Source organism: Giraffa tippelskirchi, chromosome 9 (assembly GCF_054371585.1).
Source record: "Giraffa tippelskirchi isolate mGirTip1 chromosome 9, T2T-mGirTip1v1.2.pri, whole genome shotgun sequence".
Taxonomy (NCBI): domain Eukaryota; kingdom Metazoa; phylum Chordata; class Mammalia; order Artiodactyla; family Giraffidae; genus Giraffa; species Giraffa tippelskirchi.
In genome coordinates this window covers 151,258,567-151,277,299 of record NC_137283.1, presented here as the reverse complement: position 1 = coordinate 151,277,299, position 18,733 = coordinate 151,258,567, and the positions used below count along the sequence as shown (strand labels likewise).

At 41.1% G+C, this 18,733-nt stretch overlaps 1 protein-coding gene across 34 annotated transcripts in view; it reads right to left on the bottom strand.

Moving 5' to 3' along the window:
- The window catches only part of MTHFD1L (methylenetetrahydrofolate dehydrogenase (NADP+ dependent) 1 like), a 253,716-nt gene that overhangs the window by 137,237 nt on the left and 97,746 nt on the right, over nucleotides 1-18,733 (bottom strand). For 29 of the 34 annotated variants that reach the window (XR_014065472.1, XR_014065473.1, XR_014065482.1 and 26 more), the window contains 4 exons: nucleotides 7,213-7,352; nucleotides 3,989-4,030; nucleotides 2,747-2,847; nucleotides 2,016-2,193 (listed from right to left, as the gene is read on the bottom strand). The exons of 1 other annotated variant lie outside the window; for it this stretch is intronic. Coding sequence is in view for 16 of the 33 variants with exons in the window: in XM_081530228.1 (XP_081386354.1) it covers nucleotides 2,016-2,193; nucleotides 2,747-2,847; nucleotides 3,989-4,030; nucleotides 7,213-7,352 (461 nt within the window). In the remaining 17 variants the exon portion in view is untranslated. The remainder of the gene's footprint in view (nucleotides 1-2,015; nucleotides 2,194-2,746; nucleotides 2,848-3,988; nucleotides 4,031-7,212; nucleotides 7,353-18,733) is intronic. 4 more of the 34 variants (XR_014065483.1, XR_014065485.1, XR_014065486.1 and 1 more) reach the window with 1 other exon arrangement.

Here is an 18,733-nt window from a genome sequence, read left to right as displayed (position 1 = left end):
AGAGCCACAGTGTGTCAATGTGAAATCATTAAAATCTGCCATTGCCACTCAGTGTGGTTCATGATCGGAGATTCAGGTGGTTCACGATCAGAGTTGGGTGATGGTCTGTTTCCTGACAACTGTTTGTTTCCTTATATGTAAAATGAGGGGAAAGCAGGGAAGTAAGGACCAAGGAAGTTAACAAGCACAGAGTGCCCATATGCCTGGCACATGACAAGCCCTCCTTAGCTGTTGACAGGGATGCTTGGGTAGGAGCAAAAATGAATGGAGAAGACTGAGATCCTGGGAAGTTCAGATATGCTGGCTGAATGCTCACTAAGCAGCAGTGTTTAAAAATATACTAGGTAATCCAGCAACTCCTCTTCAGCAGATATACCCAAAAGAACTGGAAGCACAGTTTCACATGCATATTCACAGCAGCAAGCAGCATTATTTACAACAGCCAAGAGGTGGAAGAAATCCAACTGGCCACTGACAGACACAAGGGCATAAACACACAATAGACTATTGTTCAGTCTTAAGGAAGGAAGTTCTGACATAGGCAATAACATGGATAAACCTTGAGGACATTATGCTAAGTAAGGGCTATAGACTGAATGTTTCTGTCCCCCCAAAACTGGTATGTTGAAGCCTAATTCCCAATGGGACGGTGTGTTAGGATGTGAGGCCTTTGGGAGTGATCAGGTTGATGTTACTAGAAGGTGAGGCCCTGGGGTGATTAGGTCATGTGGATGCACCCCTCATGCCTGGGATTAGTGCTCTTATAAAAGACAACCTAGCAAGATCCCTCCCCACTTTGACCACATGAGGATACAGTGAGGAGACTGCCATCTAAGAAACAACAAGAAGGCCCTAGCCAGACAGCCAGTCTGCTTATGCCTTGATCTCAGACATCCCAGCTTCCAAAAGTATCAGTGATAAATCTGTTCTGTTTACACGCCCACCCAATACTATGATATTCCTTATAGCAGCCTGAAAGGACTGAGACAGTGAATAAAGCAGTCAAAAACGGGACATATTTTATGGCTTCACTGCGTGAGAAAGCCAGGAATAAAGAAGAAGGGAAAACAAAGCGTTAGTGTTTGAGGGGTACAGAGTTTTGCAAGACGAAAAGACCTATGGAGAGAGATGGTGGTTGTACAACAATGTGAAGTCACTTAACACTAGTGAACTATTCACCTAAAAATGGAAAAGATGGTCAGTTTTATGTTATATGTGTTTTACCAGAATTCAAAAATTAAAAAATATATATTAGACATATTTAATAGCTCAAGAAAACCACGATGCAAAGGGGCTTTAACAAAAACAGACAAAGAAAATACTGCCCATGACTGCCCAAGCATTATAAGAGCCAGATTTCAAGGGGTTGCAAAGAGTCGGACACAACTGAGCAACTGAACTAAACTGAACTGATGAAAGCCGAAGAATTGATGCTTTTGAACTGTAGTGCTGGAGAAGACTCTTGAGAGTCCCTTGGACTGCAAGGAGATCAAACCAGTCAATCCTAAAGGAAATCAATCCTAAATATTCACTGGAAGGACTGATGCTGAAGCTGAAGCTCCAATAGTTTGGATACCTGATGCAAAGAGCCGACTCATTGGAAAAGGAGAAGGGGGCGACAGAGGATGAGATGGTTGGATGGCATCACTGACTCAATGGACATGAGTTTGAGCAAGCTCCAGGAGATGGTGAAGGACAGGGAAGCCTGGTGTGCTGCAGTCCATGGGGTCGCAAAGAGTCGGACATGACTGAGCAACTGAACAACAACAATGAAGTTGCTCAGAAGTCTTGCTCCTGTGCAGACCCAGTTGAACCCTATACTCCAAAGCCCCTCTGCACTGAGTGTAGAACACAGGCTAGGGGCCAAAGAGCTGGGGTCCCAAGGAGCTGGACCTTGTCAGATGCTTCAGCCTCTTCAACCTTCTGTTAATACTTATCTGCAGAGCTGTCACGACAATCTGTGCGGAGCTCTCAGCACTGGCCTGGCATACCATCATCATTGTGCTGGATCTTACCTGCACATCATAGAGGAACTGGAAACGACTTTGTTTGCTTGCAGCTTCTCTCACAGCCCAAGCCAGGTCTACTGACCCTTTCCCACCAATTGACCAGTGATAACAAGGGACTGCTTTAAAGGCACCAGCTCGCTTCGCAAGCTCACACACCAAGTCAATCTCTGCGCGGGTGTCGGTCCTGGTGATAAAAATGTTTGTGGTTTTGCATCTGCATTCATTTAGCGATGTTTTCAAAGAAAGACTAACTGCTTGTACAGAACTTTGCTCCCAAACACTGAATATATTTTAAACATTAAAAGTGGTTACATTGTGCTTAAATAAATCAGATCTTAAGCAAAGCATGGGGGGAAAAGTCCTCTCCAACTATTGACTCAAATATTTCAAGTTTTTAAAGTTTTTATTGAGAAAATTCCATAGCATACCCCTTTGATCATCCATCGTCTTTCAGTAAGAAATGTTGGTCAGAATGAATAATAATAATAATAATGATAATGATAATAAAAGTGAAAGAAATGGTAACTTACTTTACAGATTTCATTTCCCTGCTAATATTTGAGAACACATCTGCTAAAGTAAAACCAATCCAAAGAAAACCAAACAAATAGAATGAGTAGAGTATTTCTCTATACTTTAGGTGAAGCTCAGAAAAGCCCAAACATCCTCAAAACACAAATGTACTTCACAGGGTGGCCCAGTGATATGCCTACATTTAAAGTAGGACCTTGACTTACTTGAAGACATTCAGAGCCACAACAACAGGGACCCCGAAGAGCTGAGCGATCTGAATTTGCTTCTCCAGGTTACAGCAGCCGTCTGCCACCAGCTGGAGGTTCTGTAAGAAAACCAGACCCCTGCATAGTATCACCTCTCATTAAACCTGCCAAATGACAATGGCAGGTCCACTCTGGCAGGTTTTGTTCCATCTATGCTCACTTTAGCTTCCCTGGTGGCTCAGTCGGTAAAGAATCTGTCTGCAATGCAGGAGACCTGGGTTTGATCGCTGGGTTGGGAAGATCCCCCTGGAGGAGGGCATGGCAACCTACTCTAGTATTCCTGCCTGTAGAATCTTCATGGACAGAGGAGCCTGGTGGGCAGCAGTCCACAGGGTCGCAGAGTCAGATATGACTAAGCGACTACGCACAGCACATGCTTACTTTATTGTCCTGGAAGCTATGCAAGAAAGTGTAAGTCATTTTTTTTTTCCCAAGAAAAGATGGCTGCAGAAGGAGGAGGCTCATTTTCCAAATAAAGTCTAAAATTATTCTAGATCCAATGGCATATTTGGGTCTCCAGCCAGGCAGCTATTTCTGCTGCTGGCTGGTGGCCAACACATCAGCAACATGCCCACGCTCTGTGGGTTGGTGGACAAGAAGGCATAAGGTCCCCGGAGGGTGACAGCCCTGTCCAGCTACTCAATGCTCAAATTCATGGTGCCACCTGTAGGAGCTAAGAGGTACTGCTGCCAGTCAATCAAAATCTGCAAGTCATCAAAAGAATACATGGGTATAAGCTTCATATGGGCGTCGTTGGTGGCTCAGACAGTAAAAAATCCGCCTGCAATGCAGGAGACCTGGGTTCAATTCCTGGGTTGAGAAGATCCCCTCGAGGAGGGCATGGCAACCCACTCTAGTGTTTTTGCCTGGAGAATCCCCGGGGACAGAGGAGCCTGATGGGTTACAGACCGTAGGGTCACAAAGAGTTGGACACGACTAAGCGACTAAACACACAAGCTTCATACACCTTCATGTGCTGGAGACTGTGAAGCCTGCTCTGATGATTGCCCGTAGAGAAAGCTTACACCCATCTTTTCTTAAGATTGGAGAGTTAACTGAATGGATTTTATCCCTTCCTCCACCCATTAGATTATTAGAAAAGCACTTTTCTAAGAGGCCACTGGCAGGGAACCAGTTTCCTGACTGAGACTCGGCTGCCAGCCAATGGTTAACTGGATTTGAATAATTCTCCACTCTTACCTCTTCCGTATATTCCTTTTTAAGAGGGACCCCAGCAGTTACCTGAGATAAGAAAAGATAAAAATTAAGAATAGTTCTGTCACACTGTTAACTCTGATTAAGATCTGAAAGAAAAACAAATCATGGTCCCTTTCTGGGAAGGTTCACTTGAAAAGCACATTTTGTGCTTTAAACCAATCACTGGTGGCCCTGGAGGAACATAAAGTCTTCTGGGTGCTTTTAAAAAATCACTGAAGCCTGAGCTCCACCCTGACCAATTAAACCAGGATTTCTGGGAGTGGGACCCATGGTCGGCAACAGTTAAAAAACTCCTCAGGCAATTCTAATTTCATACTGTTGCCCATTATCCTAGCAAAAAAGGGAACCCACAATATGATTTATACAGAGTGCATCATCATTCTAAATAAATTCTAAACCATTTTAAAATAGTTGTCATTAGTTTTTCCCTTTGAGCCTAATTTCTCACAGAAACCAATGGGGTTGGCAGGTTAAAGATAAGGAAACTGAAGTTGAGAGAAGGTAGGTGTCTTGCCCACGGTTACACAACAAATGAGAGGCAGAACAGGGGCATGAATTGTTATAATAGGCTCTGAAATCCCAGTTTAGTGACTTTTCACAGTTCCACATTTTTTTTTCTTCTTTTTTTTGGTCTGTACTCTGCAACTGGTTTCAGTGAGAAACCCTAGCCATTTTAGCTCACCAAGGATGTGGTGATCTACTCTCCTCCCAGCAAAGAGGTCTTGAGAATATTAGAAATTCTTTGAAAAGTTACCGCTACAACAGATTTTCTTCTTTAAATTGTGAATGAACATAATCATTCCAGGTATTTCTATAATGATTATTTCATAATCATTTCCAGGTGTTTTTGAATGACATTTAAACTAATGGACACTGAATAAGCTGACTGTGCCCTGTAGCATAGGTGGGCCACGTCCAATCAGTTGAAGGCCGGCTAGAACAAAAAGAATCTGTGCAAGAGAAAATTCTCCAGCAGACTGGGACTTGAATATTGGCTTTCCTGAGTCTCCTGCCATTGCCCACTCTGTAGATTTTTGGATTTGTTAGCCTCTATAATTAGATGATAATTCCTTACAATAACTTTTTAATATAAATACACATCTTATTGGTTGTATGACAACCATGACGGCATGGTTAAAAAACCTTATGACACTATGTTTAAAAAACTAATTATGAAAGAAATATATGGATCCAAAAGTGTTCATTCTTTTACTGCACCAGGAATGGTCAGCATTTTGGAAGATGGGATATGATTGGGGCTAAAATGGGCAAGTTCAAGGGTCACAGGTTTTTCACTGCATAAATTATGGGAAAAAAACAAGCTGAATAAACATAAGAGGCAGCCGTGGTTATCTGTGTAATGATATCAAAAGGAAGTAGAAATGATAAAGGATCAAAAACATTAGTAACAGTTGATTCAGGTAAGACAGAATGATACTGAGGTGGATAACATAGAATACAGAATTAAGAAGATCAAAGTTCATTTATTATTCAATTACTGAAAACATTTCCTTGATACAGATTATGCTAGGCATGAGGAATACACAAATTAATAAGACACAGTCCTTAATTTCAAGGAATTCAGAGTTAAGGACGGAGACAGGCTTACAGACATTCATAAAATAATATAATGTAGAAGCACTACTGGAGTCCAGCAGAGGAAAGCTAAACTTCATTTGGCTTCCTGATCCTCCCCTTTATCATCTTCCAACTGTATCTGCGTCTATTCTCAAGTCCTGTTACAATCATCACTAGCATGGAACTGTGACATTAAGTGGAAGCAGACGAGGTACCAAGGATTAAGGTGAGCAGAAAATGCAATCATTGTAAAATAGAGCACACACAATAAGATGAACTGAAATAGGATTATAAATCATGTAGTGAATTTTTATAGGACAAAGATGAGACTGGAGTGTGGAATTAAAGTCAAGAGACCTTGATTTCACATTTGATTAGTCCTCTAAATAGATTACTAAGCAAGACCTGGAATCCTTCTGTAGCTCTGTAATTTTATCTGAACCAGACTAGACAGTGTCTAAGTCCTTTGAGTATTAAAGTCCTTTGATTTTATAATTTTTAGGTTGCAAAACAGGGGGGTGGGATTTCAAATTTATTTTTGGTATCAATGAGTGGATTAGGGATTCAAAGAAGTTTCCCCTTTATTCATATTCAGCTCTGCCTGCTGGACAAAAAGTGGAGGATCTGGATCTCAGCCACAGGCTTCAGATCTGGTGATATTGCCCACATCCCCTAAATCCACCAAACCCCAGTTTCCTCATCTGTAAAATGGTATCAAATAACATCTGCCCCACCTCCTAGGACAAAGAATTGCTAAGATGATTAAACACTACACAGTATGGTGTTTCATCATGGCAAACTTATTTCTTCATGCTACGTAATTAATCATTGTGTGATGTCTGCATACACAGTATACCAGTTAAGAAATCAGATTTGGCAGTTTGTGTCACATATCAAGATTTAAGTGATAAAGAAATGCCAAATCATTTTATTTCAAAAATGATGAATCAGCACAAGATTTCTCATTCTCGTTTTGGAAATCCCTAAAAATGAAAAAGAGAAAAAAAACAAAACAAAACTACACCATTGCTGTGGAAAAGACAAAATTCCCTTTCAGTTGTGTGTGAATTCTACATGTGATAAAGACTTTTGATAAAGTCTTTTAAAATGTTAAAACAGAATTTGAGTTTTCTAAGCAAAGCTCTCTCAGAAATAATCCACTGCTCTAAAAGAGTTATAAAGTGAAATCATAATAAACAGAAACAGGAGGAAAACAGTGCTAGATGAAATATGATGAGATATAGCACCAGTGAACCAAAAAACGATCCATACAAACACTGAACTACTTCAACCTCAAAAGCCATCACTCTTACCCTTCTGTTCTTCATTCAGGAAACAGAGTCTCTATCCTCCCATTACCATGGGGTTATAAAATGTTGACACAAGCTTCAGTTTAGACTCTTAGAACTAAAACGTGGTTACATTATGCTCCTTTCCAACATACTGCTTAGAAATAACTTTGTGGGTGTTACTAATTACTTGATCTTACTGAACTCTAAGTGCCCTGAAATAGTGACTTGTGAAAAAGGAGACATTTTAGAAAACCGTAGTGATGAAGCAGGTTTGAGTGTTTCAAAGACTCAATTCGGCTTCATTCTGTTTTGTTAGAAAGGAAGCATGGAACTTACGCTCGGTCCACCTCCGTGCATCTTCAGAGCCCTCACGGTTGCCACCAGAACCACAACGCTGGGCACCAAACCAGAAGCTCTGCACTTGATGTTGAAGAATTTCTCCATGCCAATATCAGCACCAAAGCCAGCTTCAGTCACTGCGGAGAGTCAAGTTGGAAACCTGCTATTATCTTCTAAAACAACAGTAAGTTTTGACAATCATTGGTGTGGTTCAAATTCAAAGGATGACAAGTTCCCCTCCACGTTCAAGGCTACTATACATCATGGTATCCTGTTAATATACAGAAGTAAAAAGATGTTCCCCTGGTTTTAGAAAATGTTCTGCTTCCTTATGTTCCTTCATGTTTACAATGTTCAGAATTGTAAAAATATGACTCTTGACTCAGCTTCACACCACTGCTCCTCAAGGATTCACTGCCCTGGCCAAGATTTTTCTTCCACTGTAGAATGTCAAGGCAAAGCTTTTCTTAACCCAGATGGGATTTTCAAGTTTTTAATCAGGTTCCAAATAGTCAATCAGTGTCAAACAACACTGCTAGCATGATTACCATAGAAAATCTTTTCTTACTCTTTGTAAGATACACACAGAATCACTTATATTAATGCCACTTGGTCCTTTCTATTAATGGACAAAGTTGATATTAGTTGAGTGGCTTAAGGTTGATCATCAGGCTTGATAAGATAGCATCTTTATTTTATAACCACAGAAGACAATCATCTGTAACCATTCTTTCTCTGCCCCCAGATTGCTAGAAATGTTACTGAGGCAGGTATGGCTATACCAGGGAGACTATCCAACACTGCCTTCCAAGAGGATAACCCCTGACTCTGGGTCAGCAGCAGCATCTTTATACACAGAGCAGAGAGCTGGACCAGACACACGAGCAGCCCCTGTGGGCTTAGAAACGCAGACTCAAGGGTTCTACCCTAGAACTACTGAACCAGAACCAGCATTGTGACAAGATCCCCTGGTGAGATGAATGCTCATTAAAATTTGAGAAGCACACTGCTCTAGGAAAGAAATAATAGAAGGTAAATATTTATGGAATATGTACTATATACTCACAGCACAACCAAAGTCATAATTTATGGCAGAGATAGGAATAGGCAGTAAAAAAATTTACTAAGATACAACAAAATCTATTTAACCTGTGAACAAATGAGGATATTTGTGCCCAGCATTCACTGAATGCACATTTTAAAAAAATTGATAAAAATAAAACACCAATAATTTCAGATCCTTTTTTTTTTTCAGACTCTTTCTGTCCTTTCTTTAGTCAATCATTTGTCCTAATTCTTTATGGTTTCCTTTTAGTACCTCATATGACTATATAATTTTTATAGAATAGGTAGAATTTTGTAGTCTGATCTTTTAAAGTTATCACAGTTTTCTTACTGTACTACAAACTTTCATAATTTATAAGTGGCAGCTTATAATTTTGTTAAGTTGATGTACCAAGATTTGCAAAATTCTTCCCCCTGTTATTCTATGTTTGAGTTGTTTCCAACATAAAGATGCTGCAAAGTATCTGTGCATATGAACTTTAACTTGTTTCAAATTATATTCTTGGAATAAATTCCCAAGGGTAAGAGTATGGTGCCAGAGGATATAAAAATTTTTTATGACTGTTGATGTGCTTTTGACATATTGAAAAATATTCCTTTGAAAGTATTCAATTTGGAATGAACACAGCTACAAGTCATTCTCTTCCCCTTTACTATATTTCCTTTGAACAAGAGACATAGCAGGGCGATTTGAAGAAGTAAAAGACATTCCTTTTAATACAGTATTTAGGACAATTTTGGTGATTTTATCACTGTAGCCGATCCTCAGCATTCACAGGGGATTAGTTCCAGCAGCCCCTGCGAACACCACAATCTGAGGATGCTTCTATAAAGCCCTTTATATAAAACGGAGTGGTACACTGAATGCAGTCAGCCTTCCGTATATGTGGATGCAAAGGGCTGATTGTAGTTAAAGGTCAAAACCAGAGGAGATTGTTGACAGCAAAAATCCCTATCTCAGTGGTACCCGTGGTATAGGGATTTAAGTAACCAAAGTTTTACAGGTTTTATTTTTAAATGCTAAGGTATTTTAAAAACTGGTTAATGTTACCCTACTGTCAGAAGTAGACTAGTATGCACATTTCACCTAACGGTTTGATCAAATGATCTCTAAGGTCTTTCCAGTTGGATGCATGTTTCCACATGAAGCTCCCCTATTAAGACTGTAAACTCCATGAGGATAGGGACCACGTCTGCAGGAGAGATTAACACTGCAAGGCACATGTGTGTGTGCTAAGTTGCTTCAGTTGTGTCTGACTCTTTGCGACCCTATGGACTGTAGCCTGCCAGGCTCTTCTGTCCAAGGGATTCTCCAGGCAAGAATACTAGAGTGAATTGCCATGCTCTCCTAGTAGGCACCTCTGATCTTCTCAGGAAGAGGAAGCAGCTCTCTGCCCCTCCTAGCCCTCTGGTTTGCTGCCCCACAGACTCAGACCTATTTCTGCATGTAGCATCCTAATTAGACTTATGTGTCATCTCCTGAGTGGAGGAAGGGACCATATCTTAATCATCTTTGTATCACTAGTAACTAACGTAATACCCAGTGCAAAAAAAGAAAAAAGAAGAAGAATTAATTAACAAAGAAAAGAAGAAACTGTCAGAGAAGGAGCCAGTGGTGATCTAAAGTAAATGCAATCATTCCATGGAAATAGGTAGATAGACACATATGGAGGTATGGGGAATTGTAACAAATAGAACTTCAGTTGGGGAAGGAAACAGGATGCCATGGTAAAGGTTCAGGACTGTGGCTTCTAAATGTAAAGGAAATATGGAGGCAAAGAATGTGCAGAAAACCCAAACAAGGAGGAAGCGCCAGATTCTCCTCCGCTGAAAACGTCTGAAATACTGTGCTTTTGTTTTCAAATATCAGACTGCTATAAGAAAACGGAAGGTATGATGCTGGTGGGCAATTCTAAAATTAAGGACCACTTAATAAGGTGTCATCAACAAGAACTAACTTGGATGTTTCACTGTGCAGTGCTGTATATCTGTCTTCGTCCCTTGGGAAGCAGGGGGTTTATCTGGCTGTGAGTGGGGCAAGTTCCTTTTCCTAGGCAATTCCTGGGACTTGTCGACAGCGAAAACCTGTAAGTAACATTTTCTTAGTGATCTGAAGAAAACGTTAGTGATCTGAAATAAGCAATTTATTCCCTTACTGTAAAAGTCCTCTCTATAATTTTAAAAACAGATACAGGCGAAGGAATTATTTAATGTGGACTGTAGTTCAGACTTGGTCTTGAGTCATGAAACAAATACATTTACTATGATTTAGCATTCCCGAAAAGCACACAGTGTAGACTTCTGAAAGCTGCATGTTTTAAAAAGGTTTGTGAGAAACTGCCCGTGTCACAAGAAGTATTTGTCTTGGCAATGCCTTTTCTTTGGGGGGCGGAGCGGGGAGGAGTTTACAGCGATTCAATTTACAGCATGAATGGAAACAGGAAACATTGACTTTCTTGATCGTGCGAGCACAGAAGCTAGTAGATAGCCATTTTGTAGCCTGGCTTGATTTGAACTTTGAAACTCATAAGCTGCTCAGAAAGGACCTGTCGGTGAGTCTGCTTTGGGAAAGGACTATTTGGACAAACACTGTTAGTAACCTGCACAGTAAACAGAGCTCTGCACTAAAGCCAATACTGGACATCCAGGTGGTTGTCTCTCTGTTCTTATCTGCTAGCACACTGTGAGTCACACGGTACAAACTGAATAGAAAAAACAGCAGCAAAAAAGCCACTATTGGCAGGCACGCTTGCTATCTATGAAACTGTTCAGTGAGGCAGAGAGATGATGCTTATATATAAATTATTTTATCACATCCCTACTTGCTGTGTACACAGAAGTTGCAGGGACAATAAGGACTCAGATTTTACAGTAATCACTGATCTGCTACCTTAAAAAAAACCCAAAAAACCTCTATGGTCATGACACCATCAGTTCAGTTCAGTCGCTCAGTCCTGTCCGACTCTTTGCGACCCCATGAGCTGCAGCACGCCAGGCCTCCTTATCCAACACCGACTCTCGGAGCCCACCCAAACTCATGTCCATTGAGTCGGTGATGCCATCCAACCATCTTATCCTCTGTCGTCCCCTTCTCCTCCTGCCCTCAATCTTTCTCAGCATCAGGGTCTTTTCAAATGAGTTAGCTCTTCGCATCAGGTGGCCAAAGTATTGGAGTTACAGCTTCAACATCAGACTTACCAAAGAACATCCAGGACTGATCTCCTTTAGGATGGACTGGTTGGATCTCCTTGCAGTCCAAGGGACTCTCAAGAGTCTTCTCCAACACCACAATTCAAAAGCCTCAATTCTTCGCTGCTCAGCTTTCTTTATAGTCCAACTCTCACATCCATACATGAGTACTGGAAAAACCATAGCCTTGACTAGGCGGACCTTTGTCGGCAAAGTAATGTCTTTGCTTTTTAATATGCTGTCTAGGTTGGTCATAACTTTCCTTCCAAGGAGTAAGCGTCTTTTAATTTCATGGCTGCAATCACCATCTGCAGCGATTCTGCAGCCCAGAAAAATAAAGTCTCTCACTGTTTCCACATCTATTTGCCATGAAGTGATGGGACCGGATGCCATGATTTTAGTTTTCTGAATGTTGAGCTTTAAACCAACTTTTTCACTCTCCTCTTTCATTTCCATCAAGAGGCTTTTTAGCTCCTCTTCACTTTCTGCCATAAGGGTGATGTCATCTGCGTATCTGAGGTTATTGATATTTCTCCCGGCAATCTTGATTCCAGATTGTGCTTCTTCCAGCCCAGTGTTTCTCATGATGTACTCTGCATAGAATTTAAGTAAGCAGGGTGACACTATACAGCCTTGATGTACTCCTTTTCCTATTTGGAACCAGTTTGTTGTTCCATGTCCAGTTCTCACTGTTGCTTCCTGACCTGCATATAGTTTCTCAAGAGGCAGGTCAGGTGGTCTGGTATTCCCATCTCTTTCAGAATTTTCCACAGTTTATTGTGATCCACACAGTCAAAGGCTTTGGCATAGTCAATAAAGCAGAAATAGATGTTTTTCTGGAACTCTCTTGCTTTTTGATGATCCAGCGGATGTTGGCAATTTGATCTCTGGTTCCTCTGCCTTTTCTAAAACCAGCTTGAACATCTGGAAGTTCATGGTTCACGTATTGCTGAAGCCTGGCTTGGAGAATTTTGAGCATTACTTTACTAGCATATGAGATGAGTGCAATTGTGTAGTAGTTTGAGCATTCTTGGGCATTGCCTTTCTTTGGGATTGGGATGAAAACTGAACTTTTCCAGCTCTGTGACCACTGCTGAGTTTTCCAAATTTGCTGACATATTGAGTGCAGTCCTTTCACAGTGCTACTGTTGTGAAGATCTTTTTTGTACAGTTCTTCTGTGTATTCTTGCCACCTCTTCTTAATATCTTCTGCTTCTGTCAGTTCGGTGACCAATACCAAAATCAGATTGATTATATTCTTTGCAGCCAAAGATGGAGAAGCTCTATACAGTCAGCAAAAACAAGACAGGGAGCTGACTGTGGCTCAGATCATGAACTGCTTATTGCCAAATTCAGACTTAAATTGAAGAAAGTGGGGAAAACCACTAAACCATTCAGGTATGACCTACATCAAATCCCTTATGATTATACAGTGGAAATGACAAATAGATTTAAGGGACTAGATCTGATAGACAGAGTGCCTGAAGAACTATGGACAGAGGTTTGTTGTACAGGAGACAGGGATCAAGACCATCCCCAGGAAAAAGAAATGCATAAAAGCAAAATGGCTGTCTGAGGAGGCCTTACAAATAACTGTGAAAAGAAGAGAAATGAAAAGCAAAGGAGAAAAGGAAAGATATACCCATTTGAATGCAGAGTTCCAAAGAATATCAAGGAGAGATAAGAAAGCCTTTCTCATCGATCGATGCAAAGAAATAGAGGAAAACAATAGAATGGGAAAGACTAGAGATCTCTTTAAGAAAATTAGAGATACCAAGGGAACATGACATCATAGGTAGGCCCTATAAGCTATGAAAAGTGAAAGTTGCTCAGTCGTGTCCGACCCTTTGCGACCCCATGGAAAGAGACCCACGGAAAGACCCGCCCAGACTATACAGTCCATGGAATTCTCCAGACCAGAATACTGGAGAGGGCAGCCTTTTCCTTCTCCAGGGGATCTTTTCAATCCAGGGATCGAACCCAGGTCTCCCGTATTGCAGGCAGATTCTTTACCAGCTGAGCCACCAGGGAAGCTCTGTATAAGCTATGGTCTCATAAAATTCTAGGGCTATAAGGGACCTCCCTAGAAGGGAGATCAGGACACACTGACCCCCTTGGGGCTCCTATGTGCCAGGTAAGCTCTTTTCTTGAGATAACAACGCAGAAGCTATGATGGTATCTGAGGTCCCATGCACAGGGCAGAGTGTGCCTTTCTGTATTATGTACTCTCTGCCGTTCTGCCCCAAACATACTCAACTAAACATACACACCCCAGAACTTAGAAACAACCTTTGTTTCTTCTCATTCAATCATTAATGAACTTCTATCCCCCTGCCAGGCATCTCAACATTTATCAACATGCCCTGGTCTTCACTTAGTGAGGAAACAGTCTGCACAGTCTGCACATATTCAACGTGACAAAGATGAGAAAGATTCATTCATTACCTAATGACAAAGCAGCATCTTTCTGACCTTTCTTTTCGTTCATTCTTTTTTTCCTGTTTGAATTCCCTTTGGTACTTTTAAAATGTTTAATCATTTAATGTTTAATCATGAGCATGTAGGTAAATTTGAATCAACTCTCCTCCACGTTTAATTCTGGATGATCTCTTGGGTTAGTACATTCACTGAACCCATTTCTATCAAATCACAATCTTAAGTGTGGTTCAGTGGTTCTCAACTGGGAGCATTTCACAGTATCTGAAATCATTTTTGGTTACTCTAACTGGCAATGAGTAAGTGGGAGCCAGGGATGCTGCTAAACACCGTAGAATGCAGAGGACAGACACTCACCCCCTTGAAAAAAAAAACAAAAAACCAACCACCCAGAATTATTCACCCAAAATGCCCAGAGATAGACATTCTGCTCTAGTTCAAGCATAACAAAGGAGCCTTGTACTTTCTAGACACTCTTCCTGAGAATGTTACAAATGCGTTCCCTACGATAAAATAAAAGCTTGAACAAGATTATGCTAACAATAACCTTATATACCATAAGACCCGGAGATATGAATAAAAAGTCCACCACTAAGCAAAGTCTGATGTTCTGTGTCAATGATGTGTTTACTACAACACAGCAGTTCCTGGTGATAAAAAGTAGTGTCTCACTGATGACGGATGCACCAACATCGTAAGAAAGCAGGGAATACAGGACAACAGAGGTGATGGCCGTGATCCATCTTACTACTAAGAACAAATATATATGGTGGGGAAAGCCATCCAAACAGAGACTGGGGCTCGAGAGAGGCACAGATGTTACCATTTACTGACATGTCTGTGTGGCCGCCAATGCATTAGACATCCTCTGTCTCATTCCACTTTTTATCGCCTTTATCCTCTGCTTATAGATTATGAAGTTAAAGATTTAAACGGTTGTTTTCCAGGGTCACACAGTAAGACGATAGAGGTTGGATAGAAACTATGGTCCATCTCACTGCAGGTTACACCCCACCCCATCCTGCCTTGTCTGTGTATAACTAATTCTGCAGCATTTCTCTAACTCAGCTGCTTAGCAAGTTGTGCAACAAGATGAAAATCTCAACACCTTGTACTTCAGTAATCATCTGATATCTAAGATGTAGCTCTAGACTCTTCTCCCGAACCCCAGACTTGTTTTCTAATTGCAACATGGTCCTCCTGTGATAAAAGAAAGCAAGTCACCTGCAGTCGCCTCCATTATGGTATTTCCTCCCTTCCTCTTCTCTCGCCCTCCTTCTTTCTATCCTCTCTCTCTCTTTATTCAGAAAGTTATTTTCTGTCTTAGAGCAGTTTGTTTAGGGACAGGGAATCACGTTCTCTCTTAGTTCTCAGCCTACGTGCTGAGTCTTGGGCAGCGAGCAGCAGGCAGTGTTACTGGTGAAAAACAAAAACGCTCCAGAGAGTAAGCTGCAAGGACCAGCTCCATCTGGGCTTGGTACCTAACACCAGTTGAAACGGGCCACAGGCAGAGAATACTCACTCTGCCGGCTGGCCTCTTGAGAACTTAATGGTAATCTGGGGGCCAGGGAGTCACCACCTCTTACTGGGTGAGTTAGGTCCTAAGACTTGTCTTCCCAGCCTCCTTCAGCCAGGCATCTACCCTCCACCACTGGCTGGGGAAGTGAGTAACCACACTCTCTAGCTTGGGTTTTCTTTTCCAAACTGTACAGCATGGTGGGAGAAAAAAAAAGCAGCAAATATTTTAGATCTGAAATTCTCCTTTCTGCTTTTACTTCTGAGGAAAACCCTCCTTGGACTCAGATAAAGAGTTAAAACTGAGGCACCAAAAGTTGTCCCTGAGTTTCTGGCTTCCTGATATGCCCGAATGTTATCATCATCGTAGCAAAATTGAATTTCCACCTTGCTATGTCACTAAGGGCTCTTTATTCCGTGTGTGCTCAGAAGATTAGAATTTTCAGATTTTGCAGCCAGTTTATAATAGTAATAATTTTTCTCTCCATGATACATGCAACCGACATATATATCAAATATACAACACAGTGAGTCCCCATTACTCTGGGACATGAACTTGAATTTATGGACTGTTAGACGTCCCACAGAAAACCCAGCCTTTGCAATCAGTTTCATTCAAAACAAGTTGAGATAAGAAATATGTCGGCACAGCACAGAGTTTGCTAACTTAACCCTCAAAAGAATTTCTTGAAAAACAGAGGGAGAAATCAAACTGTAGCTTTCATTCAGTCAGCACTTAACTTTCTCACGGCAAATCAGAAAAAAAAAACAAAACCTTTGCATAGGAAGAAGTAAGGTATATGCCAGACTAGGCTTCATTCTGAAGCACTAATTCCTGAACAAAGCTAAAGGAAATAGAAACTGGACTCTTCAAATTGCCCTTTTCTGCCATGTGCAAGCAGGTCTATTCAGCTGCAGCTGTCTGCAGATAAACTCAAGGAAAGTGGAGGTCAGAGTCACAGAAGCAGATAAATTCTGAATTGGAGCTCAAGGTAGGCTGGCCCTCGAGGATTATAATTACTTTTTCAATGATTAGAAGGAGACTAAGTGAACCAGGATGAATCAGTAAATGACAGAGAAAGCTCTGTATTACGACTATAGCTGGGGAAAAAAAGGAGGAACTTGCTTAGAACTTATTAAATGTAAAGGATCCAACTCATCTCAAGTCTTTGAAATTTTACAAAAAATTAAATCACTTCTGCCTTCTTGGATTTGTGTTTGCTCTTGGGTTTTTAAAATGTCTTAGAGTCAAATTTCCATCAGCTGTACAGATTCAACCAGGCACATATTAGGAGATTTACGGGGGTGGAGGGGGGGGGATAGTTAAAAAGGTGGGGGCGGGGAGAATCCAAGATTAATGTTGTGCATGTGTGCTCACTCGCGTCAGTTGGGTCTGACTCTTTGCAACCCCATGGACCGCAGCCCGCCAGGCTCCTCTGTCCATGGGATTCTCCAGACAAGAATACTGGAGTGGGTTGACATACCCTCCTCCAGGGGATGGATCTTCCCGACCCAGGGATCAAACCCACGTCTCCTGCATTGCAGGTGGATTCTTTTACCCATTGAGCCACCTGGGAAGTCCAATATTAATAATAACTTGCGCTTTTTTTCTTTCTTACCTTCTGGTGATGGCAGCATTTACACATGAGGGGAAGTCTAGTAGTTGTATGGAACGCATGAGAAGGTTACAGGGGATTTATCAGGGAAAAGGGAAAGAAAAGACATGGAAAGTGCAGAAAGGACACAGGTCTCCACGAATAATCTGCCTCAAAAATAAAAACTCTGAAAATACCAGTAATACCACTTAGATGTACTCTGTTACCTGGACCCAGAATTTCCTTCCTCCAGAGAATTAATTAAGCACAGACACTGGTTCAATTATTTGAACTCATCATTATCATTAATCATCCTGTTTTGTAAAATGATTCTGACCAAAGTGTAATTTGATTTTGAAAAAAAAAAAAGTTTAGATGAAAATTGAATTTTCCATGCTATATTTTTACCTCCCTTATAAAAATGCAACAGAATTAAATTTATAAATTCATCTATTGAAATAGATGCCATCCTCTTGTAGGGATCAAGAGCGTTTGTACAAGGTCACTGCTTTGACCAGGGTTTTAACCCTTTTGCTTTTAGCAAACTGTGGTATCCCAAAGTTCTGGACTTCTGGATGACTGCTTGGGGCAGAGCTGTTCTCTTGCAGCTCCTGAGAACTGGACACTAGGAAACTAACTTGAAACAAATTCTAAAAGTCTGTGCCAACACCATGCTTTAATCTAAAATAATGAAAAGATGAAATAGAACATTTTGCATCGAGCAGTTTATGAAAATCAACCCAAGGAGGAAAAAAACTATAAATGTCAAAAGGTAAATATATTTTGCCTTGAGGTTTCCAAGGAAAAAAGAACACCCCAAAACCTCTATTAGCTTCTTCTGCAAGTGCAAGAAACCCAGCAAGACAAACCAAGATTCCTGAGCTTGGAAACAAATTAAATCCACCAGCATTGCTAGTAGAACAATTTTTATTATAGAGAAAGAAACGAAGACAGAAGGAAAACATTTCAAACTTGAAAGTTGGAAGATTCTACAATGTACTTAACTAAATAAAAGCAGGTTGGGCAGGAATCTGTGAACTGAGGGTAGAAATCCATTAGTGTTTTACATAATCAAATTACTGGGTTGCAACCAGAAGGTTTTCTAGAAAGAAAGAAATAGGATAGGAAATACTAGAAATGTTAGGATACACTACATAGGAGAAGAGGAAGTAGTCTTAATCCATAAGATATTGATTCCCTTTTTGGACACGTGTGTGCATGCGTGCACATGCATTTTGTATATAAAATGCTCTGGCTTTCAGTCAAAAAACATCCAAGAGCCCCTGGTCCAGACTCTACTTCACACATTCCTTATCTAGGAAGGGAGACAGATTGGCTGGTTCTGCAGTCCTGTCTAGCCCTACTGGTTTCTTCCAAGATCACTGTGATGATTATCCAGGCCTGGTCCCACTCTAATCAGCACTGGAACAAACAAGCAGCTCAAAAGAATGACAACCTGAACCTCAGTGTAGTCAGCCATTATCACTGTCTTTAGAGGCACATATGCAATGTCACTCTCACTGATCCAGGGGTGTGTAGGGAGGAAAGGCGTTTTTGGGTGCGTGGAGGCAGGAATGATCTCTCTCCACGGTCCTTCTTTCCATGTTTCCTTAGTGTGTCTGCCCTGGTCACTAGTACTAGTCAAGCCCCCTGCTTGTCCAGTGGTATGAGATCTTGAAAGGACTCGATATAACAGAACACATGAGGGCACTGAGAAA